Here is a 25,927-nt window from a genome sequence, read left to right on the forward strand (position 1 = left end):
TAGGTTAGAGCACAAAATCCCACTTCCTGTCAGGGGCCAGGTGCCTGTGCAGGCTCTCCTGGCCACATCAGGAGGGGCCGTGGGCTTGGGGTCGCCCCCTGGCCCCCAGTCATGGCTCTGGGTTTTCAAGGCCTGCAGCAGCCACACCCCCGGACCCAGTTCCCACAGCAAGACCCGCAAACTCGGGGTCCCCAGCCACAGTTGCCCCTCTTGCTGTTTGTTTCCTGGCTGGCTGTGGAGAGGCCCCCAGGAGATGGCTGAGGGGCCCTTTTTGGCCCAGTATCCCCTGGGTATCTCTGTGTGCTACTTCCTCTCTTTGCGCAGGTCTCCCCTCTTCTCTCCAGCATTGCGGGGCTCCTCACCCACACCCCAGTGTGCCCTGGTCAGAGCTCATATGACAGGGCTGGGGAGGTCAGAGCTCGGTTTGGGTGGTGGGAGTCAGGCCTCAAGCCACCTTGGGCCCTCGTGAGCTTCGTGTGCCCCCTGCAGGTGGAGTATGTCATCAAGTGCGACATGTCTGCGCTGCAGCGAGTGCTCTACCGCCACATGCAGGCCAAGGGCGTGCTGCTGACTGACGGCTCCGAGAAGGACAAGAAGGTGGGCCCCGGAGTCCCCCAGCTGCATTCCCCACCGGGTGTCAAAGGCGGGCAGTGTGGCAGGCAGGGCAGAGCACGCTCTGACCATCGGGTCATGATCTGGTCCTGATCCCCAGGGCGTCTGGCCAGCCCTGGTTATCATGGCTGGTGGCTTGTGTCAGGACACACTGACTCAGTTGCCAGTGGCTTCCCCTTTGCTTATGAAACACTGACTCCTTCTGCAATTGGCGGTCTGGGCCCAGCACTAACCCTAGCAGGGTTAGAGTGTTCTAGAATGCCCCCCTTCTCTCTCTTATTAAGTGAAAGGGAGGGAGCGGGCTGTCTCCTTCAGGGGCTGCTCTTGAGAATCCCGGGCCCCAGGACCCACCTGCCTGGCTCTGCTCAGCAGGAGTGAAATTGTCCTCCCAGGGAATACACCAGACCCCTTGATTCTGCCCCCAAGGCCTTGACCTCGGCCTGGCTTCCCTCAGATGTTGTGTCTGTGCCCCTCCTCCCCTGAGCTGAACAGCAGTGTGTTCCCTAGTCCATTCCCAGCCCAGAGCACACACCCCCCGCCCCTGCCCCCACCTCCTTCCTCATCTTGGAGTCCAGGGAGCCTCCTGAGTCATGGCTCACCCAGCTGAGACCCTCTAGGGAATCCCACAGTAACAGTGCCCAGAACAAAGGTGGCATCACAAAGCGTCGGGGACTCTGCCTCGGCCCTTTGCCAGTCTTGTTTCTGTCCCGTCGTGCTGGCCCTGTCCCCGCCATCTGCCCTCTGCTGTACCAGGCAGTCGTGTGTTTCCCAGGGCTTGTTGGGGGCCTCCAGGCCTCCAGCCTGCCATCTCCTCCCAATTGCTGTGCCTAAAGCCACTCCTTCCCACTAGAGCATCCCCACGGCCCTTCTGCCAGCAACCACCCATCCACCAAGCCCACCCCACCCCGCCCCAGGAGGGCAAGACCCCATTTGGGACCCTCTCATCTGCCTCCCAGGGCAAAGGCGGCACCAAGACCCTGATGAACACCATCATGCAGCTGCGGAAGATCTGCAACCACCCCTACATGTTCCAGCACATCGAGGTGAGCCTGCCGCGGCCCGGACGGCTCAGGGCCTGCCGTCCACTGAGCTCTTAGGCAGAGCTGGCTTGCTTCTCCTCGACAACTCTTTAAAAATAGATTCGAATATTTTCATTAGGTAATGCTGGTACATCTGCTCCTTGTTTGATCTTCACTTCGCCAGTGCTTACGGAAAGAATCCCAGCAGTTAGGGCGCAACATGCAATAGGAATACAGGGCCCTGAAAGCTTACCCTCAGAGAACAGGAGCGTTTGGAGACGCCTCTGGGGGACGTGTCCCCCCGCCAAGGGGGCCCTGCTGCATCTCTTTGGCATGCTGACTTTTCTCACGTTGCGGGGCGTCAAGAGTCATCACCCTCTTCAGTGAAGTGTGGGGGAGTCAGAACCCTTTTGGGTCATGGTGCCTTTGAGAATCTGGATTCTTCTTAGAAGCATGCGTATGTTCGTGTTTCTTGGTGTAAAGTGTTGGGGTCGTTGGAGACCCCCTGATGCCCACCAGGAGAGCCCCTGGGGCTGTCTCAGCACCCTGAGCATGGCTGTGGCCCCATGACGTCCTCGTGCACTCGGTGTGAAGAGTGCTGTATGGGATGTCCTTTCCTTCGTTGGAGGAGTGTGAGGGAAAAGATGTCAGTGGACTAAGAAGGATGGTTTTGGCATCTGTGTCTGGTCTCAGAGCTGCCGTGGGCCCATGCCGAGCACACAGTTCAGGGGCTTTGTCCTCTGAGCACCAGAGGTGTGTGCGGACCGCAGGGGTGCCCGGTGGCCCGCACCTGCCTGTCACTGACGCCTCTCTCTTTGCCTTGCAGGAGTCCTTTTCCGAGCACTTGGGGTTCACCGGCGGCATTGTCCAAGGGTGAGAAGCTTCCCAACTGGATGGGGTGGGCAGGTGGTCCATGCAGAGGTTTTCTGTCATTTTGTTGCCTTTATTGCTGCTGTTATGTTTGTTCAATTTCAAAGGCAGAAAATTAGAAAATACAGAAAAATCCAAAACAAAGAATACAAATTTTTTTTTTTTTTTTGAGATGGAGTTTTGCTCTTGTTGCCCAGGCTAGAGTGCAGTGACGCAATCTTGGCTCACTGCAACCTCTGCCTCCTGGGTTCAAACAATTCTTCTGCGTCAGCCTCCCGAGTAGCTGGGATTACCGGCGCCTGTCACTGCCCAGCTAATTTTTTGTATTTTTAGTAGAGACGGAGTTTTACCATGTGGACCAGGCTAATCTTGAACTCCTGACCTCAAGTGATCCACCCACCTTGGCCTCCCAAAGTGCTGGGATTATGGGCGTGAGCCACTGCACCCGGCCCCATAATACATATCTTTAGTGCTCGGAGAGCTGACCACTATTAACCCCAAGAGACAGGATTCCTGAGGCAGGATTCCTGGCTTACAGATCCCACTCTGCTGCCTCCTAGCTCTGTGACTCTAGACAGCTTTCTTAACCTCTCTGAGCCTAAACTCTGTTCACTAGTATAGAGGCACTCTTTATACTATGTGGGTGTTTTGTATAGCACCCTTTGTAAGGTGCAGCTCCGACTCTTTTATGCTCCTAATGGATGTGGATGTTGTGTCTAGATTTTCACCATTGCAAAGAACCTTGCTAAAAGCATTCTTCCAGCTAAAGACTCCATTCAGTTCCCCTGGGGTATTAAGCCATTTGCAAGACGAGAGGCGCCTAATGAAAACATCACAAATTCTTTTTGATGTGTTTTTTTATACTGAGTTATGGAACAGGGTCCTATACACCTGGCTTCAAGGCCTAGAGGCCTGGCTTGGTCATGTGGTCAGCCATATCACATTGTACGCCTGCCAGCCTCAGTGTCCACATCTACCACACTTGGGGTGTTGGCTAAAGGGAACGTGAGAAGCCGAGGTGGCCCTTCCTCCTGGGTCTGGCAGACCATGGGTGTCTCCAATGTGGCATTTGCTCTTGGGGCTTCTTTATCAGGCAAGGAGACAAGGTCCAGCTTCCCGGAGCACCCCTGTTCTACCCCCATGTTGTCCTGGCCACGTGACCCACAGCACCTCCTTTCATCATCATGAGTGTCTGGGTTAGACGAGAAATACATGTGCCACCCTGGTAATGTGCCTTCCAGCGAGGGTGGCCGGGCTTATTTCAGTTGGGGGAAACGGCTTTGCCAAAGCTTTGGGTGATGTCTGCTTAGGAAGCATGTCTGTGCCCTTGAACCCGACGCCCGGCCTGGAGGCGGGCGATGCACATCCTGCCTTACCTGCCCGCAGGCTTCCGGGTTTAACATCCTGCGCCTTCTCTCCTGTCTCCTCCACACTCCAGGCTGGACCTGTACCGAGCCTCGGGTAAATTCGAGCTTCTTGATAGAATTCTTCCCAAACTCCGAGCAACCAACCACAAAGTGCTGCTGTTCTGCCAAATGACCTCCCTCATGACCATCATGGAAGATTACTTTGCATATCGTGGCTTTAAATACCTCAGGCTTGATGGTGAGTTCATATGAGCCAGTGAGGCGTTTGTTACAGAGTTTTGTCGTTGCAGCTGCCACAGAAGCTTCTCACTGGCATTCCCTCCCGTGAGGCAGGGTAAGGCCCAGGCGCTCTGGGTCCAGTGGCCAGAGTGGGCCTAGGCACAGGCTGAGCGTCTTGGGCACTCAGCACTGGGATGGGCCCTGGATTGGATGCCGGGTGTCCTGACTCCTGGGCTGACAGTCTTTCCACGGCACTGCTGGGTACACTGGGGAAGGGGTGCCCTGTGCACCTTTAGCTGGAAGTGCCAGAATTCCATCCCATGTGGACGCAGGGAAGAAAGCAGCGATAGGCTTACATAGCTCTAACCCCTGGAGGTTAAACATGCTTCAGGTACAGCTGGATCCAGGCATGCAGGCGATGTTGGAGAGACTGTTCTCCAGCTCTTGACTCTGCCTTCTTCCATCTTGGCTTCCCTTCTACCTGCTCAGTGTCCCCAACAAAAGCAGGTCCCAGGCTGGCTCTCATTTGGCTGCTGTGAGCCACATGCCCATTGCTGGGCCATTTGTAGCAGCCCAGTGGCTGCCACCTTGCCACAGGTCAGGCCTGGAGCTGGAATCAGACTCTGTGACGAGCACAGAGGGAGGGAAGCAAGCACTTCCAGGCAGGAGCAGCAGCTGCCGGAGAGAGGCCTTCAGCCCAACCGCCTGCCCTGTGGTCCCTGATGGGAGAGGTCGCCGTGTGTGTTTTTGTGCCCACCTGCCCCAGCACACGGAAGCTCAGGGAGGAGAGGCTGTGAGACGCCGACAGGGCACGTGAGACATGTTGTCTGTCAGTCCCAGTGGGTCAGGGAGGCCCTGGAGTGAGTTCTCCGTGAGATTTACTAGAACGGGGCTTACGAGAAACACGAGCGTGAGCTGCTGGGACAGACACAGCTCAGCCAGTTCATTGTTCCCCACCTGCGCCGACCTGCCCAGGTGCCATCCGGAATGTGCTCTCTGCATCCCTCCAGCCACAGGTCCTCCCCGGGGTTCTGTCCAGGATCACTCTACAGACACGAGTCTTGCAGGGGTCTCCCCAGCTTGCCTTAATCCTTAGGGGCTTCCCACTGCTTTGAGACTGAAAACCAAAACCCTTCAGGGTCCGCGTGGCCGGGCCACCCCCCACCCTTTGCTCTCCTTTGGTCTGTCCAGCGGCTTCTCCCGTCCTTGAGAGGGCCAAGGCTTCCTGAGGACCGTCCCATCTGTGTCGCATCCCTGACTCCCCCAGGAGAGATCCCAGTTCCCACCCATCCCAGTGCCTTTGTGGCTACTCCATAAGGACAAGGACTTTGGTCAGTTCAACTACAGATGTGTCCTCTGCATGTGATGTGGTCACAGCCACAGGGATAGAGAATCTGTTGAGAGTGGAGGAAGGGTAGGAGCTCAGTGAAGTCTCCTGAGACTGCAACTCCCGTGAGTGGGCTGGCATTTGGGAGCCGGGTAGCCCCTCACCTCAGCCCCTCCTCCGAGCTGGGGTACCAGGGGCACCTCTGGAGCCTGCGAGAGGGCGGGACAGCAGGCGGATGGCCAGGCTACTACGGGCTTCCACACTGTGCCTGGGCACATGTAGGCTGGTGGCAGGAAATGGCTGGTTTTTATTTCATCACCAAAATGACTTCAGTGTTCCAAGGGCACCTCCGTCCGAACTCCCAGCAGCCCAAGGAGTGTAGACGTTGCCTTAATGTCCACAACGCTGAGGGCATCCTTGGTTGTCACCCAGGAGACCTGCACTGGCTCCTGGACTTGGGTTTTCTGGGGCATGGGGACACCGATCCTGCCAGAAAGGATACGAGCCCCGTTTATAAGGTCCCCATGCTCTTACCTGTGGAAGATTATCTTTGTGAACCACAAAACCTTTTGAGACAGGGCTGAGGGCAGGTGCACCCACAGTCACTGTCCACCCATCCCCAGGTCCCTTGTGTTGCAAGCGGCAGTGTTGCCAGCATTGGCCGCTGTGTCTCCCGCTCCCCGTGGAGTGGCACGCGGCAGAGTAGGGGAGAGAGTCCAGGGCTGTGGTGCTGGTGGCTGTGCTGACGCTGTGGCCTACTGTGAGCTGGGTGCTGGGCTCTGCGCTCCAGGCCCACCTCCTCTAGTTCTCCCAGCGGGGCCTGTTTTCATCTCTGGGATGTGTGGAGAGGATTTTGTGGTGAAACACTGGAAATCCGGTTACTCGCCAGTGGCCCACGGGCCTGTGTGGAGAGTGCGGAGCCGGGGATCTGGGGGTGCTGGCAGGCGCTGATCCTGCGCCTGCTCTCAGAAGCAGGGTTCCCACTCTACCCCTGAGGTCACCTCTCTGACCCTGTTCTCTGTGCCCGTCAGGAACCACGAAGGCAGAGGACCGGGGCATGCTGCTGAAAACCTTCAACGAGCCCGGCTCCGAGTACTTCATCTTCCTGCTTAGCACCCGGGCCGGGGGGCTCGGCCTGAACCTCCAGTCGGCGGACACTGTGATCATTTTCGACAGCGACTGGAATCCTCACCAGGTAAAAGCGGGCTGGGCCCCAGGTCGAGAAGGAAGGGCTGCCTGCAAAACCTCAAGGAGACACGGGCCCTGGCTTGAGGGTCCTCCAGTCTCCTCCACATTGTGGTAGACCCCAGGAGCCGGGAGGATCTGCACCCGTATCTCCATAGGTCATCAGGGAGAAAAGAGGAGGGGTCCTCCTATTTCCCAAAATACAAACAGCCTTTCCCTCTGATTGGGAAAGCAGTGTATAAGCCATCTGTCGGTTTGGTTTTTCTTAAATCCTGGAATGGCACCAATGAGGAGGAGGTGGAAAGTACCCTGATCAATCTGTGCCATTACCGTAGGGCGGTCCCTGCAGCGTGCCCTGTGAGTGGGCACACTGGCACTTGTTCAGGAAAAATTGGGGGTGAACTCCATGCCAGTTCGTTTACTTCCTCCTCTTGTTCCATAACCGTGTACCCCTCATGGGCCTCAGCGTCGGTGGATACCAGGTCATGCTGTTACATAGCTACGAGAGATTGAAAATGCGTACAGCTTTTCTCTGTTTCGTTATAAGACTAATAGGTTCTTGTTGTTTTTAATATGCAAACACCAGTGACATGGTCAGGAGTCCCTTTTCCCTTCCTCTCCAACCCTGCTCTGTTCTGAGCCTCTGCCAGCCCGTCTGCCTTCGCACATGTGTGTGCTGAGATTAACACAGATGAGGCGTGGTCTAGCATGTGCCTCTTCCACCAAGCAGTGGGTGTCAACTACCGAGTGCACATTGGAAGCCACCCGGCCGTCTAATTGGCCACCAGGCGTCCCGGCAGATGGCCGCCCCAGGACATCTGCTCTCAAACTCTGGTGGTTGGCAGGCGTCCGGCTTTTCTATTGATCAGCCTGTTCACCAGCCCCACAGGGTCCCTCTTTCTGTCGGAGTGTTGTGCGCACCCTAGGTCTGCTCAGCCCTCAGACATGGCGTCGCTCTGCCCAGGCACTGTCCTCTTCATGTTCTGGTTGCTTCTGCCAAAGTGGTTTCACTCCCGCCGCTGGGGTGTGAACGTGCTCTGCCCTTCCCTGCAGCGTGAGGGCACCAGCGTTCTCAGTGTGTAAATTGTCACCGGTCTGATGGGTGAATGCCCTGGTGGTCACTGATGGCCCTCTTACTATCAGGCTGGGGTGTAGCTTCTGCCCAGACCCTGGTGACCAGCCAGTTTCCTGAGAGGTGGTTGGGTTGTGCCTCCCTGTTGGCAGGCCGGCAGCAGACAAAGGCTGCACCTCAGGGCCTGGGGTGCGTTGGGAAGGGCTGGCCCTGCCAGGAAGTGTGCTGACAGGGCAGGAGGGCTGAGCGGCAGACACAAGGCACTCCTGGTCCCTACCAGTTGTGGCCTCTGCCACCCCATGGGTGCCAGTCTTCAGTTTCGGAAGCATCACTGGTACTCAGCCTGGTCCCGCAGCTCCTGGGCCCACAGACAGGATTTCATGGGAGCCTCCTCGTTCTGTGCTGGGGTGATGATAAAACTGACAACCCAGGCCAGACATGGTGACTCACGCCAGTAATCCCAACATTTTGGGAGGCCGAGGTGGGCAGATCAGCTGAGGTCAGGAGTTCGAGACCAGCCTGGCTAACATGGTGAAACCCTGTCTCTACTAAAAATACAAAAATTAGCCAGGCATGGTGGTGTATGTCTGTAGCCCCAGCTACTCAGGAAGCTGAGGCAGAAAAATTGCTTGAACTTCGGGAGGCAGAGGTTGCAGTGAGCTGAGATCGCGCCACTGTACTCCAGCCTGGGCGACAGAGCGAGACTTTGTCTCAAAAAAGAAAAGAAAAAGCCCAGGCACAGCACCCGCGTTGTCGGGAGCTGACTGCACCTGTCACTGGGCCATGTTCCTGGTTCTTATTCACTCATTCAAGCCACGCAGTAGCCACGGGATGGGCCCCGTGTCAGCTGAGGGAGTTTTGAGGCTCACAGAGGTGAGACCTGGTTCCAGTTCTGTGTGCATTTTGAGAGTGGCAGGGCCCACAGCCAAACCAAGCACTGCCACAACGCCACCAGGCTTTGGCCACATCCTGTAAATGGTGCTCAACTGTGCAAGTCCACGCTGTGGGGAGCCATGCCGCTGCCACAGGAGCTGCTTGGGAATATAACTCCCTGGGGGTTGGTGCTTTCTTCCCGAGTATCTGTTGGGTCCCAGTAAGGTAGAAGGTGGCACTTCTGGAGGAACGTGATGAGAGCCCCCTTCCCCCCAGGGACACATGGGGCCCAGGCTCCACCAGCTCTGTCTTCGTGCAGCGGCAGATCAGGCTGGGCAGAATTGCCAGGCTGAGAGTGGTACTCACAACACACCTGTCCAGCTAGTATCGGAGGCCGCCTTCCCTTTTATGACCTCCTGGGCTCCTTTGGGATTGACTGGCACCTCTTCCCCCAGGACCTGCAAGCGCAGGACCGAGCCCACCGCATTGGGCAGCAGAACGAGGTGCGCGTGCTCCGCCTCTGCACAGTCAACAGCGTGGAGGAGAAGATCCTAGCCGCGGCCAAGTACAAGCTCAACGTGGACCAGAAGGTGATCCAGGCTGGCATGTTCGACCAGAAGTCCTCCAGCCACGAGCGGCGTGCCTTCTTGCAGGCCATCCTGGAGCATGAGGAGCAGGATGAGGTGAGCCCAGCGCCGGCCCCGACCCCTCCCCAGCGTGAATGGTGGACGCATGAGCGGCTTTCATTTTTGTTTTTTTACCTTTTTTGCACTCTTATTTTTTTTTTGCATCCCTTTGGAGTAAAGGGAGTGTGGGCTGAACGGAAAGAGGATGAGTACTTGCTTTTTCTTTGAAGTGGTTTTTTTTTCCTAAACTGCTGGTGAAAGACGCCGGATTGACAGCCCTGGAGACTGAAGTCCTCTATTTATCCACAGAGCAGACACTGCAGCACGGGCAGCGGCAGTGCCAGCTTCGCCCACACTGCCCCTCCGCCAGCGGGCGTCAACCCCGACTTGGAGGAGCCACCTCTAAAGGTGAGAGGGGTAGTTCAGTCTCCATGCCCATTCAATCCTCGGCTTCTCGGCTGAGACGGCCAGCAAGGGCCCTGGTCCCACGGAGCGTGCGTGTGCGTGTGCGTGTGTGTGCCTTTCGCTGCCGTGTGGGTCCCCATCCACCGCAGCCGTGCCGGGACCACCAGCTCATTCCCACGGACGCCGCCGCTCACCTCTGAGCTTGGCAGCCGCCCACCCCGGCCCCTCCGCAGCGGCGCTGACAGTTTGCAATCTTGTAGGAGGAAGACGAGGTGCCTGACGACGAGACCGTCAACCAGATGATCGCCCGGCACGAGGAGGAGTTTGATCTGTTTATGGTAAGCACCGCGGGCTGGACAGGATGGTTCAGGCATCCCACCGTGCCGCCACCAGGAGCAAAGCAGAGGTCCTAGTGCCCATGGTGGTGTCCCCAGCAGGTCAGGGAACTGGGGACAGCTCACAGTGCAGCCCACTCATGCCTCCAGCCTGACCTGTCTTCCACCCCCAGTCTCCTGAGCATGGCGTCGGAGGGCAAGATGCATACCCAGCCATTCTGTGTGTGACCCTAGACCTGCCCCACCTGCTGTGTTTTCTAACGGGCTCTTCAGGGCTTCATGCATTCCCTTTCAGAGGGAGTTCGCCGTATCCAAGGCCAAGGGACTGACCAGACCTTCAGTTGCAGAGCCCCCTCGCCCCTGGGTGGGAAACAGGAAGTAAGGCACCCAAGCAGGGGCCTCTTGGCCTGCAGGCTGTATGCCTCCACCGGCGCTGTGCCGCGCAGCTGCCGCCCTTCTGCTGGGGTCTGCAGCCCTCTTGTGCAACCTTCCATCTTTTCAAGTTTCCTCTACCTCCCGAGGCAGAGCCCCTGGTCAGGGTCGGACGTAGCCAGGCCGGGTCAGCCACCGAACAATGAAGAGCTGCTGTTTAACTCTTGCAGCAGCATGGGTCCCCACGGGCAGAGAAAGGCCCTTCTGAGCCCGGCGTTCTGGCTCTAGCGTGCCCCTGGTGCCCGCATGCTGATGCCTCTCCCTTTCCCTCCCTACCCACCAGCGCATGGACCTGGACCGCAGGCGCGAGGAGGCCCGCAACCCCAAGCGGAAGCCGCGCCTCATGGAGGAGGACGAGCTCCCTTCGTGGATCATCAAGGATGATGCGGAGGTGGAGCGCCTGACCTGTGAGGAGGAGGAGGAGAAGATGTTTGGCCGCGGCTCCCGCCACCGCAAGGAGGTGGACTACAGCGACTCACTGACAGAGAAGCAGTGGCTCAAGGTACATGCCGGAGAGGCCCGGCAGGCCCCGCAGGCCAGTGCCAGGCAGGGCTGGGGAGACAGAGGGCCCACCGCCAGGACTCAGGCCTGGGTCCAAAACGCTCCCCTTGGGCCACTCCTGGCCAGGCTCCGCGGACAGCCGAGAGCCTTCTGATTTGGGCCAGGGATGGTTAAGTCCTTCTGGCTCCTCCTCAGAATGCAAGGAAGACCCATAGTTCCTGAGCAGCTCAAAACCTGCTGCTGGGTATGGTTGGTCTTTCAAGTACAAGGGTTTACCTCCTCCCGAGGTTAAAAATCATGTCGCTGATCTCAGTGGAGTGCTGGCTTTCCCAGTACCTGCCAGGAGGGAGGCACAAGGGTGAATCATGGACTATTGAGGCACCCTGCAAAGCGGTGCACTGCCGGCTCCAGGAAGCCTCACTTTGGGCAAGTCCCCCCCATGAGCTGGGGAGACTCAATCACGGGAAGGGAGGAGCGGGCAAGCCCCCAAGGGCCTCTGAACCTGGCAGGCGCTGCACAGGGCTGGCAGCTGCTTGTGGAGCTGACGTGAGGGCCATTTCTCAGCAGGTGGCACCTGGCCCTGCAACAGCAGCTACAGATGTCTGAGTCAGTCATGCAGTGCTCCTGGGGCCTCCCCCGACCCACCCTTCCCAGCCTAAGGCACATTGTGACAGGTGCCTGGCACTGACGTCCTCACTGGGGTTACAGTGACAAATCAAACCCCTTCCCATCTCAGGGGCTCTGAGTTACAGAGATGATGATTCAGACTCCATCCATGAAGTTGTGTCATAAAAATGTCCTGAAGTAACAATTCCGAGAAGGCAGGTGGCGGCTTTTGGCTATGCTGTACAAAGTGCCATACCCAGGAATGAGCCATGTGGCCCAGCGCATGTAGCCAAGCAGCCCCAGGCTCCTCCTGGGACCTCAGCAGCCCAGACTCATGAGCTTGCCTGCCAAGCTGTGCACCAGAGGGCGCTGTTGAAACACACCAGGAGCCCAGGTGACGGGCCATCCTGTTCCCCAGCCAGCCTCCCGAGCAGAGCGCTCCAGGACCCAGAAGAGAAGCCCTGAAAAGACGGAGTGTGAGCCCTGCCGCAGACCTGTGTGACAGCAGAGCTGTTTGACTGCTGTATGAGTGTCACCGGCCCTGCATTTTTTTCTTTTTCAATAGAGACAAAGTCTTGCTATGGTGCCCAGGCTGGCCTCCAGTTCTTGGGGGGCTCAAGTGATCCTCACACCTCGGCCCCCTGAGTAGCTGGGACAACAGGTACACACCACCACGCCTGGCTAGTTTTAAATTTTTTGTAAAGTCAGGGTCTCACTGTGTCACCCAGGCTGGTCTCAAACTCCTGGGCTCAAGCAATCCACCTGCCTCGGCCTCCAGAGTAGCTGGGATTACAGGCATAAGCCACCGTGACCACCTCAGCCTTGCATATTTGAGGCAGTGAGTGCCTTTTAAATTTAAGATCAGTTCATATGCGGATGCTCTATGTACACATTTTTCTAGGTGTAATTTACATACCATACAATTCACCCTTTTAGGGTATATGACACAGTCGTCTTCAGTGTATCCAAGAGTTGTGCATCTATCACCACAGTCCATTTTAGGACATTCTCGTCACTCCCAAGAAGCCTTGCCATTTCCTGTTAATTCATTGATTCTCCCCAGCCCCAGGCAACCACTGATGTACTTTCTGTCCGTATAGTTTTGCCTGTTCTGGGCGTTTCCTGTCAGTGGAGTCCTACAGTGTAGGATGCTTTGGTGTCAGGCTTTTTTTCATGCAACTTAACGTATTTACGCGTGATGCAGCAGGTGGTTGTGCTTCATTCTTTGATGGTGAAATGATCCTACTTCGTACAGATTCGTCACATTCTCTGTTAAACCTTTTGAGGGACCCCTAGCCTGGTTTCCTTGGTGACTGTGCCAATTCACAGCCCCACCAGCTGTGTACGAGGGTTCCTCTCAGCATCCTCAGCAACCCTTGCTGTTCCCTCGCCCGCTGATTCTAGCCATCCCAGCAGGTATGAAGTGCCATCTGAGTGTGGTTTGGATTTGCATTTCTCTGATGGCTAATGGTGTGGAGTATGTTTTGTTTTTTTTTTTGAGACGAAGTCTCGCTCTGTCGCCCAAGCTGGAGTGCAGTGGCCGGATCTCAGCTCACTGCAAGCTCCGCCTCCCGGGGTTACGCCATTCTCCTGCCTCAGCCTCCTGAGTAGCTGGGACTACAGGCACCCGCCACCTCGCCCGGCTAGTTTTTTGTGTTTTTTTTAGTAGAGACGGGGTTTCACCGTGTTAGCCAGGATGGTCTCGATCTCCTGACCTCGTGATCCGCCCGTCTCAGCCTCCCAAAGTGCTGGGATTATAGGCTTGAGCCACCGCGCCCGGCCCTGTGTGGAGTATGTTTTCATGTGCTTATTGGCCCTTTGTGTATCCTCTGTAAAGACATGTCTATTCACATCATCCTTTACCCAAATTTAAAATATATTTATCTTAATATTGAATTGTAAGTTATTTACAGGTGCCTTATCAGATATAATTTGTAAATATTTTGTGCCATTTTGCACAGTTTTTCACTTCTTCGATATCCGTTGAAGCACAGAAGTGTTTCATTGTACTTGCAGTTGATTTTTCTTTTTCACCTGTGCCTTGGTGTCGTATCTAAGAAACCATTGCCGGCCGGGCGCGATGGCTCATGCCTGTAATCCCAGCACTTTGGGAGGCTGAGGCGGGCGGATCATGAGGTCAGGAGATCGAGACCATCCTGGCAAACATGGTGAAACCCCGTCTCTACTAAAAATACAAAAAAATTAGCTGGGTGTGGTGGCGGGCGCCTGTAATCCCAGCTGCTCGGGAGGCTGAGGCAGGAGAATGGCGTGAACCCAGGAGGCGGAGCTTGCAGTGAGCCGAGATCGCGCCACTGCATTCCAGCCTGGGCGACAGAGCGAGACTCCGTCTCAAAAAAAAAAAAAAAAAAGAAACCTTTGCCATATCCAAGGTCACAAAGACTTGCCCTTGTCTTTTCTTCTAGGAGGGTTATAGTTTGAGCTCCTCCATGTAGATGCATGTAAGATCCATTTTGAATTAAATTTTATACATGATGTGAGGTAGAGGTCCATCTTCATCCTTTTGTATGTGGAAATCCAGTTGTACCAGCAGCATTTGTTGAAGAGACTGTTTTTTCCCATTGAGCCCATCTTATTACACATTATATTCAAATTCACAGTTGTGAAAAATATTATACAAAACACGCTCTCCCCACTACTGGTGGCCTTGGAATTGGCACCACTCTTCTGGCAGACATCTGTTGCCAAGTGAACTCAAAGCCTTCAAAATGCTCCTATGGCCGCTATCGAAAATGGCCATGACTGTGGCAGCCTGAAGCAACAGAACTATTTTCTGTCCATTCTGGGTCAGAAGTCTGAATCCACGGTGTGGGCAGGGCTGTGTTCCCTTCGAGGCCCTAGGGAAGGACCCTTCCTTGGCTTTTCCAGCTTCTGATGGTTCTAGAAGCCTCCTGGCTTGGGGCAGCATCACCCCATCTCTGCCTCTGTCTTCATGGGGACTTCTCTGTGTCCCCTTCTGTCTCCTTTAAGAACATGTTTTAAAGCTTAATGCCAAGAGTAAAGACCTCATTTGTAAAAAAGGTCCCATTCTGAGGTTTTAAGTAGACATGAGTCTGGGGGCACCTGCTGCTCTGCCCTGGGTCTGCAGGGGGACTTCTCCCGGTGCCTCCTGCCTGCTGTGCCCTCCATGCTGCTCCTTTGGCCCGGATGCCTTCCCTCCTCCCGGGCCCCTCAGGCTCTCAGCTTCTCATCTCCTTTAAGACACGTCTGCTCCATCATTGTGGTGTCTCTCTCTTCCCTCTTTCCTGGCACCTGACATGTTTGTCACCCCACTTGTGGGATGTTGCCATCTGATCACCATCTCCCTTTCAAGGGTAAGGGAAAGGGCCCCAGCTGCTTTGAGTCACTGCTGTGTCCTCAGCGCCAGGCACAGTGCCCAGCTCACTGGCACAGCCTCAGTGTGAGGGGAACAACCAGCTTTTGGGTCCAGGCCCTCCTTCCTTTTCCAATTCCGGGATTCCCTAGACACCTGGCTACCTAGACTGCATTTTTAACCATTGGGATAAGTTATTAGTTAGTACCATTGAATTAATACCTGGGGATTCTCTTAATGTTGTTCATATTCATGTTCTCCTCAGCAGTTTTACCATGAGGGAATCTGTCTTAAACAATGTTAGTTGTCAATACATTACTTAAAATAGCAACAACAATAAAAAAAAAAAAAAAGTGGTCAGACCTGGCAGCTCATGCCTATAATCCCAGCACTTGGAGAAGCCAAAGCAGGAGGATCATTTCAGCTCGGGAGTTTGAGACCAGCCTGAGCAAAATAGCAAGACCTTTGTCTCTATTTAAAAAAAAAAAAAAAAATGGCCAGGCACAGTGACACATGCGTGTAATCCCAGCACTTTGGGAGGCCAAGGTGGGCGGATCACCTGAGATCAGGAGCTCGAGACCAACCTGGCCAACATGATGAAAACCCATTTCTACTAAAAATACAAAAATTAACCGGGCGTGGTGGCGGGCACCTGCCATCCCAGCCACTTGGGAGGCTGAGGCAGGACAGTCGCTGGAACCTCTAGGAGTCGGAGTTTACAGTGAGCCGAGATTGCACCACTGCACTCCAGCCTGGGCGACAGAATGAGACCCTGTCTCAGAAAGAAAGGGAAATGACCTAGATGCCCAAGAACAAGGGGAGGCTAAATTAGGGCACGTTGTGCACTGAAACACTAAACAGACATTAAAAAATTTTGTTGTAGAAAATTACAGGAAAAGATATCCATGACACAGCCAGCAGTGTGGCACGTGGGCTACAATTCCAGCGTGGCCTTCAGTTCTGCACACGTGCGTCAAAGGTGGGGAGAGTTCTGGAGGTGGGTGGCGCTGAGGGCTGCACAACACTGGGGACGCGCCTGATGCCCCTAAACTGTGTAATAGAACATGGCTGCCATGGTAAATTTTATGTTATATATGATTTATAATAATTTTTTTTTTATGCCCAGCTACTCAGGAGGCTAAGATGGGAGGATCACTTGAGCCCAGGAGTTCAAGTCCAACCAGGACAATGTAGCAAGACCCCATGTTTAAGAAAATTTAAAAATAGGCTGGGTGCGGTGACTCACGCCTGTATTCCTAGTACTTTGGGAGGCTGAGGTGGGCGGATCACAAGGTTAAGAGATCAAGACCATCCTGGCCAACATTTTGAAACCCCATCTCTACTAAAAATACTGAAATTAGCTGGGTGTGGTGGCTGGCGCCTGTAATCCCAGCTACTCAGGAGGGTGAGGCAGGAGAATCGCCCGAACCAGGGAGGCGGAAGTTGCAGTGAGCTGAGATTGCACCACTGCACTCCAGCCTGGTGACAGAGCGAGACTTCATCTCCAAAAAATAATAATAATAATTATATATATAGATATATGAAAGAAGAAATAGATGGAAGCCAGGCACAGTGGCTTACATCTGTAAACCTAGCACTTTGGGAGGCTAAGATAGGAGCATTGCTTGAGACCAGGAGTTCAAGACAACCCTGGGCAACATAATGAGACCCCATATCTACAAATATTTTTTTAATTAGCTGAGTGTGGTGACACGTGCCTGTAGTCCCAGCTTCTTAAGCGGCTGAAGTGAAAGGATCTCTTGAGCCCTTGGAGTTCAAGACTCCAGTGAGCTATGATGGTGCCACTGAACTCCAGCCTAGGCAACAGAGCGAGACCCTGTCTCTAAAAATAAATAAGTAAATAAAAGAAATAGATGGGGAGAGTGTGGAACAGAGGTGTCAACATCTCCTGGGTGAAGGGATTTCAGGAGCACATTCTTCTCTGTACAGAGAAGATAGTTATTTTTTTGGTCAAGAAATTCAACCATTAGTGTTTTAAGGACATGCTTGGGTGGGGTGCCTGCTGGGGCCGTGCTGATCTTTCACTGCAGCCCAGGGACCTCTTGAGAGTCCAGTGTGTGTTATGCCCCAAGCCCGCCACACTGGAGGGAGAGTGGGTGCGGGGGCCCTCCTCCGTGTCCCAGCCCGGCCCCCGGGATAGCGTCACGGCCTCTGCTTGTCGACCTGGGTGCTGGCTGTCCTATTTTACTACTATTGACCCTGAAGGCCATCGAGGAGGGTACGCTGGAGGAGATCGAAGAGGAGGTCCGGCAGAAGAAATCGTCACGGAAGCGCAAGCGAGACAGCGATGCCGGCTCCTCCACCCCGACCACCAGCACCCGCAGCCGCGACAAGGACGACGAGAGCAAGAAGCAGAAGAAGCGTGGGCGGCCGCCTGCCGAGAAGCTCTCCCCGAACCCACCCAACCTCACCAAGAAGATGAAGAAGATTGTGGATGCCGTGATCAAGTACAAGGACAGGTAAGCGAGGAGGCGGGGTGGGCGGGGCCTTCATGGGTCCCTGTGGGAGCAGCCCTGGCGTCTGCATTCTGACCCTGCACACTCAGGCTTGGGCCGCTCACTCTTTCACTCATCCACAGACACTGAATGAATCTCTGTCTTTGAGCCTGGCCCTGAGGAACACACTTTCAGGAACAGGGAAGCACACATGTTTCCGCCGTGATGAGAGGAAATGTCACATGTGGTCGAGAGGAGAGGCAGGGATGCGGGTCTCGGGGAAGGGGACATTGCAACAGAGCCTTGAGAGATGGGAGGTTTGGGAGGGTGCACCAGCAGAGGCCACAGCAGGCGGAGAGGCTTTGCCAAAGCTGTGGCCTGGTGGCCTCAAGGGGCAAGGTGGGATGAGGGGATATGTGGCAGTAATGGGTGCTGCCCGTGTGGCCAGGAGGATGGCGACAAGAGGCTGGCATGTCTAGAGCAGAGAAAGTGGCAGCCCTTTCCTGTCCTTGGACGCTCCCAGGCTCCCCGTGCTGTCTCTGTGTTGGTGAGATGGTGGCCACATTCCTGCTCTCTGCCAGGCTCTGCTCCAAGCCTGGAGGTCGCTGTCCTCACAGATATGTCCCGTATATGAGGCAGCATGTGGTTCCAGCTGTGGCCACAGCACAGTGGTGGATCATAACGTGTTGGTGGATCATGAGTGCCATTTATATATTTTTCATTTACTAATATTCTTTTCCGTGAGTGACTCTATATGAGCACCATTTAAATAAGAAGAAAGGAATGTTCTCACCGCCTCCCCGGGGAGGTGTGTGCACCTTCTGCCAGCCCAGGGCAGGTCACAGAGCTGGGCAGGAGCCAGCAAGGGGTGTAAGTCCCATGCCTAGCCCAGGACTCACCCAGTCTTCCACTCTCCAAGGTCTTATTTCACTTCCTGGTACACACTGGCCAGTACCGCTGTCCCAGCAATGGGGAGGTTGTACTGTTTGATTTTAAAGTAACAATTTGCTGTTAGTCATGAAGCAGAGGGTGGGGGAATTGTGTCTGTTGGAGGGGAGAGTGAAGGGAGCCCACATGCATGGTTTGGAGAGAATCTTACCAAGTGTGAGGTTTTAGAGGATGGTAACAATTGGAGTGCCTAAATGGGTAAAAATTACTGTGTAAGGCCAGCCGTGGTAGCCCACACCTGTCAACCCAGCGCTTTGGGAGGCTGAAGTGGGAGGATCACTTGAGGTCAGAAGTTCGAGGCCAGCCTGGACAACATGGTGAAAACCCGTCCTTACTGAAAATACAAAAAAATTACCTGGACGTGGTGGCACACGCCTTTAATTCCAGCTGTTTAGGAGGCTGAGACAGGAGAATCACTTGAACCCAGGAAGTGGAGGTTGCTATGGACCAAGATTGCACCATTGCATTCCAGCCGTGGGTGACAGAGCAAAACTTCAACTCCAAAAACAAATACTGCTTTAAAAGGTTCTTTTAGCCAGGCGCGGTAGCTCACGCCTGTAATCCTAGCACTTTGGGAGGCTGAGGTGGGCTGATCGCTTGAGGTTAGGAATTTGAAACTAGCCTGGCCAATATTGTGAAACCCCTTCTCTACTAAAACTACAAAAATTAGCCGAGTGTAGTGGTGCACGCCTGTAATCCCAGCTGCTCAGGAGGCTGAGGTAGGAGAATCTCTTGGAGCCGGGAGGCGGAGGTTGCAGTGAGCCAAGATCACATCAGTGCTCTACAGCCTGAGCGAGAGTCTGTCTCAAAAAAAAAAGGTTATTTTATTATTGGAAGAGAAACAGATGATGAAGGAAAAGAGACTTTCAAATTCAATGCCAGATCTGAAAATATCATGTATTGTCAGTATTGAGAAAAAAAAATATTGACTCTAATTTACAAACCTAACTCCAAGGCTAAGTCCTCAAAGAGGAAAGTGAGTGGAGGACTTAACTTACTTAAAGTGTGGGATACGGCTGGGGGCAGTGGCGCACGCCTGGGGTCCCCGCTACTCGGGAGGCTGAGGTGGGAGGATCACTTGAGCACAGCAGGTCCAGGCTACTGTGAGCTGTGATCACACAGCTGCACTGCAGCCTGGGTGATGGAGTGAGACCCTGTCTCTTAAAAAAATAAAGTAAATACAGAATACTTTTTAAAAATACGGGCCGGGCATGGTGGCCCATGTAATCTCAGTACTTTGGGAGGCTTAGGCAGGCGGATCACTTGAGGTTAGGAGTTTGAGACCAGCCTGGTCAACATGGCGAAACCTCATCTCTACAAAAAATACAAAAAAAGAAATGAACTGGGCGTGGTGATGAGTGCTTGTGGTCCCAGCTACTTGGGAGGCAGGGCACGAGAATCGCTTCAACCCAGAAGGCAGAGGGTGCAGCGAGCCAAGATTGCATCACTACAATCCAGCCTGGGTGACAGAGTGAGACAATATCTGAAAAAAAAACCAAAAAAAACTGAATTTTCAAAAATCTAATGACAATGACAGACCCTCCCCATGTTTTATTTGGAATGATATTCTTGTGAGGGAAACTTAACATTACCAACCTGAAGAAGGTCCTTGAAGTGCAGTGGGGAAAGCACGGGCGTCTCCATCACACTGGTCTCCTGGGTATCCACGTAGAGAAAATGAGCCCTGACCCCCCGCCCCCCCCTACACACCATGCACTTGGATCCACGTGACATGGACTATAGATGTAAGAACATGAAAGGTAAAACAAAGTTCTAGAAGAAAGCACAGGAGAAAATCTTCATGAATAGGCATCGATTTCTTCCACAGAAGCCAAAAGCCACTAATTACAAACAATTGAGAAATTAGACTTCACTAAAATTAATAACATCTGTTTATTAATGGACACGCTGATGGAGACAGTGAAAACCCCTCGTAGATTCGGAAAAGACAACACAATTTAAAGCTAGGCAGGAGCCAGGAACAGATGCCTCCTTACACAGGACATCCCAGGACTAATCAGTGTAGGGAAAGGTGCTCACATCATTGCATTAGCATCACAACTTCAGGGAAATGCTCGTTAAAACCAGAGTGACTTGCGCCAGCACCCGCCCTAGAATGGCCGAATGCCCATCAGTGCTGGCAAGTCTGAAGCAGTCTGACCTCACACCCTGCGTGTAGAGTATGCAGCTCTTTGGCGGTCTCTTCTGTTTTGCTTTGCTTGTTTTTAACCATCAAACTGCAGAAGACAATATTTTCTGAGGTTCAGCCTGTACATGCCCTCTGACCCAGCAACCTGCAGCCCTCATTCTACCCAGGAGAGCTGAGTACATGTCCACACAGACAGACATGGCCATAGCCACTTTGCTCATAATCTCCCAAAACAGGAATCAGCCCAGTGTCCATCTACAGGGGCATGGATCCGTGGGGGCGTAATTGTACAGGGCCCCAAATAGCTGTGAAAACAGACTACCTGAAAACTGCTACCTGGAAGAAACTTACGTGTTATTGAGTGAAAGAAGCCAGATGCTAAAGAGGGCCTACTGTGTGCCTCCAGTTCTGTGAGAGTCAGAAGCTGATCCACAGTGATGGCTGCCAAGCAGTGCTTACCTTGAGAAAGGGAATTAGCAGGAAAGCCACATGATGAGCCTTCTAGGATACTGGCGATATTCTCTCTGTAGATCTGGACGTGTATATGATGTGTACATGCACCAAGGTGCACACATGAGATATGTACGCTTCTCTGCATTCCATTACACCTTGGTTTAGAAAGACAGAAACAGCATGCTCAACCTATTAAGACCCTGAATATTTTCAGACAAAAACGTATGTCCGTGTTAGTCCATTTGTTTTTCATTTTAGACTCACAGAAAGAGCCCTCTTAGGGTCATATTTAGTTGTATATCATCTGACAAAAGAGGAAATGGCTCACCCAGCTGCTACAGTCAGTCTTCTAGCCTGTGTAAGATTTGATGATAAATCATACAATAAATTAAAACTTCCGGCTGGGCACAGTGGCTCATGCCTGTAATCCCAGCACTTTGGAAGGCCGAGGTGGGTGGATCTCTTGAGCCCAGGAGTTCAAGACCAATTTGGGCAATGTGATGAAAAACCATCTCTACAAAAAAATACAAAAATTAGCCACGCATGGTGGTGCCTGCCTATAGTCACAGCTACTCGGGAGGTTTAGGTTGGAGGATCACCTAAGCTCGAGAAGTTGAGGCTGCAGTGCACCATGATCGTACCACTGCACTCCAGCCTGGACAACGAGAGTGACACCCTGTCCCAAAAAAGCCACAACAGTACAGGCTGGACATGGTGGCTCACGCCTGTAATCCCAACACTTTGGGAGGCCGAGGCGGAGGATCACCTGAGCCTAGGATTTCAGATGAGCCTGGACAACATAGTGAGACTCTGTCTCTATTAAAAAAAAAAAAAAAGACGGTTACGGTGGCTCACACCTGTAATCCCAGCACTTTGGGAGGCCGAGGTGGGCAGATCACGAGGTCAGGAGATCCAGACCATCCTGGCTAACACAGTGAAACCCCGTCTGTACTAAAAATACAAAAATATTAGCTGGGCATGGTGGCGGGTGCCTGTAATCCCAGCTACTCGGGAGGTTGAGGCAGGAGAATGGCATGAGCCCGGGAGGTGGAGCTTTCAGTGAGCCGAGATTGCGCCACTGCACTCCAGCCTGGGCGACAGAGCGAGACTCCATCTCAAAAAAAAAAGATTTAAAAAAAACCCAAATCCTAACTCTTACTGCTAAGTGACTGCTTTATCGAAACTGTTCTGTTTCAGGACATGCAATTCTGGTGGAGATTTTGAGACCTGTTTTGAGAATACCGACATTTCAGTCACACAGCAGTGCTCCTGTCTTATCTGGGACCCCTGTGGGAGGGTGCCTCAGTGAGGGATTTGATTTATGTTTTCAGTTTAACCTCACATCTTCCTGGAATGGATGGATTCACAGATCTGGGGGTTGCCCATTAGACTGGGAGTAACTTATGTTGGAATTATAAGTAGGACAACAAAGATGACTATTAAAAAAAGCCTCCTGGCTGGGCGCGGTGGCTCATGCCTGTAATTCTAGCACTTTGGGAGGCCGAGATGGGTGGATCACAAGGTCAGGAGATCGAGACCATCCTGGCTAACACGGTGAAACACCGTCTCTACTAAAAATACAAAAATTAGCTGGGCGTGGTGGCGGGCGCCTGTATTCCCAGCTACTCGGGAGGCTGAGGCAGGAGAATGGGGTGAACCTGGGAGGCAGAGCTTGCAGTGAGTGGAAATCACGCCACTGCACTCCAGCTTGGGTGACAGAGCGAGACTCCGTCTCAAAAAAAAAAAAAAAAAAAAAGGAAGCCTCCTTAATGCTGGAAGCACAGCAGGTGTGGGTCTGTCCACTCAGTGTAATGTGATTTGCACAGGAAAACATCACATAGGGCACATCAAGTCAAGAAAGATAGTCGTTGAAAAGCTGCCTCAGCTGGGCGTGGCAGTTCACCCCTGTAATCCCAGAACTTTGCAAGACTGAGGTGTGTGGATCCCTTGAGACCAGGAATACGAGACCAACCTCAGCAACATAGGGAGACCCCGCCTATGCAAAAAGTACAAAAATTAGCCAGGTGTGGTAGTGCATGCCTGTTGTCTCAGCTCTTCAGGAAGCTGAGGCAGGAGGACCATAAGAGGCCAAGGCCACAGTGAGGTATAATCACCCCCCTGCACTCCAGCGTGGGTGACAGAGTGAGACCCTGTTGCAAAAAAAAAAAAAAAAAAAAAAAGCGAAAGAAAAGCTGCCTCCATTTAGCAATAATTTCCAACATGATGTTTGGATACAAAATTGGCGTAGTTAATGGATATTTCTGATATTCTTAACGAAATTTGAAGCTATGAGGGAAAACAACCTCAGGGTCCACCCTGTTGCACGGTTTGGGGAAAGTTCGCAAGATCACCCTCACGTGCCGTCATTCTCAGCTTGTTACGCCTGCAGTTATGATTTATTACAGTGCAAGGCTACAGATTAAAATCAACCAAGGCAAGAGGTATATGGGGCCTCTTGGGGGCCAAGGTGGGCGGATCACTTGAGGTGATCTGGACGGTTCCAGACACAGGACTTTCCTTTGTCTCCTCCCTGTGGAGTTGCAGACAGCACTCATGTTCCTGGTGACGCTGACAACATTGCCAACCAGAGAAGCCTCTGTGTCCAGAGTTTGTTTTGTTTTATTTTGTTTTCACTCTGTCACTCAGGCTGGAGTGCAATGGTGCAATCTCGGCTCGCTGCAATCTCTGCCTCTGGATTGAAGTAATTCTCCTGTCTCAGCCTCCTGAGCAGCTGGGATTACAGGCTTACGCCACCACACCTGGCTAATTTTTGTATTTTTAGTAGAGATGGGGTTTCACCATGTTGGCCAGGCTGGTCTCGAACTCCTGACCTTAAGTGCTCCGCCTGCCTTAGCCCCCCGAAGTGTTGGGATTACAGGCGTGAGCCACCGCACCCACCCTGTGTCAAGCATTTTTACTGGGACTTGGTCATAAAGACACAGCCGGCTACCCACATGACTGACCTCCATCTCGAGCCCCTCTGCAGGTCGAGCAGAAACTACATAGCCCAAAGCCCCAACCTAGGACTGGTTCCAGACCCCATGTAAACCGAGACGCCCATTAGGTGTGACATTCTAAGTGCCCAGAGATCACCTCCCAGTAGCGCTGGGCAAAAGACCTCATTTGGGGTGAAGTTACGTTCTTTTTTATTATTATTATTTGCCCATCATTGGCTAGAAGTTACATTCTGTATGACACATCTGTCAGACCCATGGAAGGTTCCACGCTACCAACTGCGTGGCAGGTGGTGCTCATGTCACTCGGCCCTTCCTTGGCGCCACACAGCTGCACCAGGCTGAGAAGAGCTTGAATGGAATAAAGTCAGACACCGCTAACAGCTTACTTTTTTGTCTCCAACTTTCAATTGCTCCTTTCCAAGAAAAGAAAAGACAAATTATTTTTAATTGGATTTTTTTGTGTGTGTGTGAGGCAGAGTCTTACTCTGTCACCCAGGCTGGAGTGCCATGGCGTGATCTTGGCTCCCTGCAACCTCCACCTTCCAGGTTCAAGCGATTCTCCTGCCTCAGCCACCCAAGTAGCTGGGATTACAGGTGTGCACCACCATCACGCCTGGCCGGAATTTTTGTTCTTTAGTTTGCTTTTCAGAAACCCCTAATTAGTTGAACTCTGTAATTGAGTTAAATGTGAAGCCTGAAAAGAGATTGGCATCTGTGTAGACCTGAGTTCTGACAATTCACAGAGTGAACACAGGAGGTTATCCTCTGGATTCGGTGTCAGGAGCCTGCCTCGCCGAGCTGGAGAATGTGCCCGTGACTACAGGTGGGAGTCACGTGGTCCCTCTAGGTGGTGACATCTGAGGACAGAAGTGGTTCAGCTGGGCACCCGCTGCTGTGTTGGGGCCAGACCCTTTAGGAGAGGCAGGGACGCCCTTCCTGTCAGGTGGAATCTTTTCGAATATTGTTTTTGATCGTTGGAGATACCTGCAGCCCCCTAGTTTGTATTTTATACCGGCAGAATTGTGTTTGACGTGACCTCTGTGATGACCTCCTCATACGTGTCCAATTGTCTTGCCTGGAAAGCTTTTACTCTGTTCCTCTGCAGTCAGATTCACAGCCACAAGACCCCTCCTCCCCAGGCCCCGGAGTGTGGCACTGCCGGCCTTCACAGCCACTGTCCTTTACATTGTGTACACAGAGTGCACTGACATGCCCCTCCTGCTCAGGGGCCACAGTGGGAACAGGCTGGAGTGTTCTGTGGTACCATGTGGGCAGTTCCGGCCTCTGCTGTCCAGGGACTTGTGGTGGCTCCAGTGGGAAGGGCCACATAAGCAGAACAGGAAGCGTGAGCAGTGTCCACTGGGAGGTGAGGGACAGGTGTCCCAGGCAGAGAGGACACAGTGCATGCAGAGGCTGGAGGGAGGCTAGGGGCTTGAGCGGGGCTGTGCCAGCACCAGGGGCCTCACAGGGGCCCTGGGCCTCACACCTGCCCTCAGCCAAGGGCGTTTCTCCTTGGTGGTTTGAAATCTCAAACCACATTGAGGAACCTGCCAGAAATCGAAACCAGAATGAAGAAATTAAGTTGCATGTAGGAGATTTTACTTTAAAATCAGAACATGCAGAAATGTTCGCTGTGACTCTGGGTCAGGTTCAGACTTGTGGGGCTGTGCACTGCCAGTTGATACCTTCTTCCCTGGGTTCTTTTTTTTTTTTTTTTTGAGACGGAGTCTTGCTCTGTAGCCCAGGCTGGAGTGCAGTGGCACAATCTTGGCTCACTGCAATCTCCGCCTCCCTCCCTGGGTTCTTTATAGCAGTCGACAGCTGGTGGCTGAGGCATTTGGGGCACTGTGTCCAAATGTCAAGGCCGCATGTTTGTCAGGGGGCATCCCCTTGGTGTGCTTGGTAAGGGCTCAGAGAAGGGCATCTGCTGGCCCACATGGGTTCAGCAGGCAGGCTGCTGAAGACCACCCCGCCAGCCACCAGCCTTCCTACGACAGTGATAGGGCAGAGATGCTGCTACAATAAAGACCATGCAGGCCGGGCGCAGTGGCTCACGTCTGTAATCCCAGCACTTTGGGAGGCCGAGCCGGGCCGATACTTGAGGTCAGAAGTTTGAGAACAGCTTGGCCAATGTGGCAAAACCCTGTCTCTATTAAAATACAAAAATTAGCCAGGCATGGTGGC

General features: G+C 53.3%; 1 protein-coding gene across 7 annotated transcripts in view; it reads left to right on the forward strand.

Annotated features, from left to right (window-relative positions):
• The window catches only part of SMARCA4 (SWI/SNF related, matrix associated, actin dependent regulator of chromatin, subfamily a, member 4), a 126,319-nt gene that overhangs the window by 85,165 nt on the left and 15,227 nt on the right, over positions 1-25,927 (forward strand). For 2 of the 7 annotated variants that reach the window (XM_011994695.1, XM_011994687.1), the window contains 11 exons: positions 490-597; positions 1,569-1,655; positions 2,458-2,504; positions 3,940-4,106; positions 6,446-6,609; positions 9,000-9,227; positions 9,480-9,578; positions 9,836-9,913; positions 10,626-10,844; positions 15,664-15,759; positions 17,007-17,260. In XM_011994695.1, coding sequence (XP_011850085.1) covers positions 490-597; positions 1,569-1,655; positions 2,458-2,504; positions 3,940-4,106; positions 6,446-6,609; positions 9,000-9,227; positions 9,480-9,578; positions 9,836-9,913; positions 10,626-10,844; positions 15,664-15,759; positions 17,007-17,260 — 1,547 coding nt within the window. Of the gene's footprint in view, positions 1-489; positions 598-1,568; positions 1,656-2,457; positions 2,505-3,939; positions 4,107-6,445; positions 6,610-8,999; positions 9,228-9,479; positions 9,579-9,835; positions 9,914-10,625; positions 10,845-15,663; positions 15,760-16,996; positions 17,261-25,927 lie in introns of all 7 variants that reach the window. The other 5 variants (XM_011994732.1, XM_011994740.1, XM_011994712.1 and 2 more) reach the window with 3 other exon arrangements.

The sequence above is a fragment of the Mandrillus leucophaeus genome, unplaced genomic scaffold (genome assembly GCF_000951045.1).
Source record: "Mandrillus leucophaeus isolate KB7577 unplaced genomic scaffold, Mleu.le_1.0 Scaffold112, whole genome shotgun sequence".
NCBI lineage: Eukaryota > Metazoa > Chordata > Mammalia > Primates > Cercopithecidae > Mandrillus > Mandrillus leucophaeus.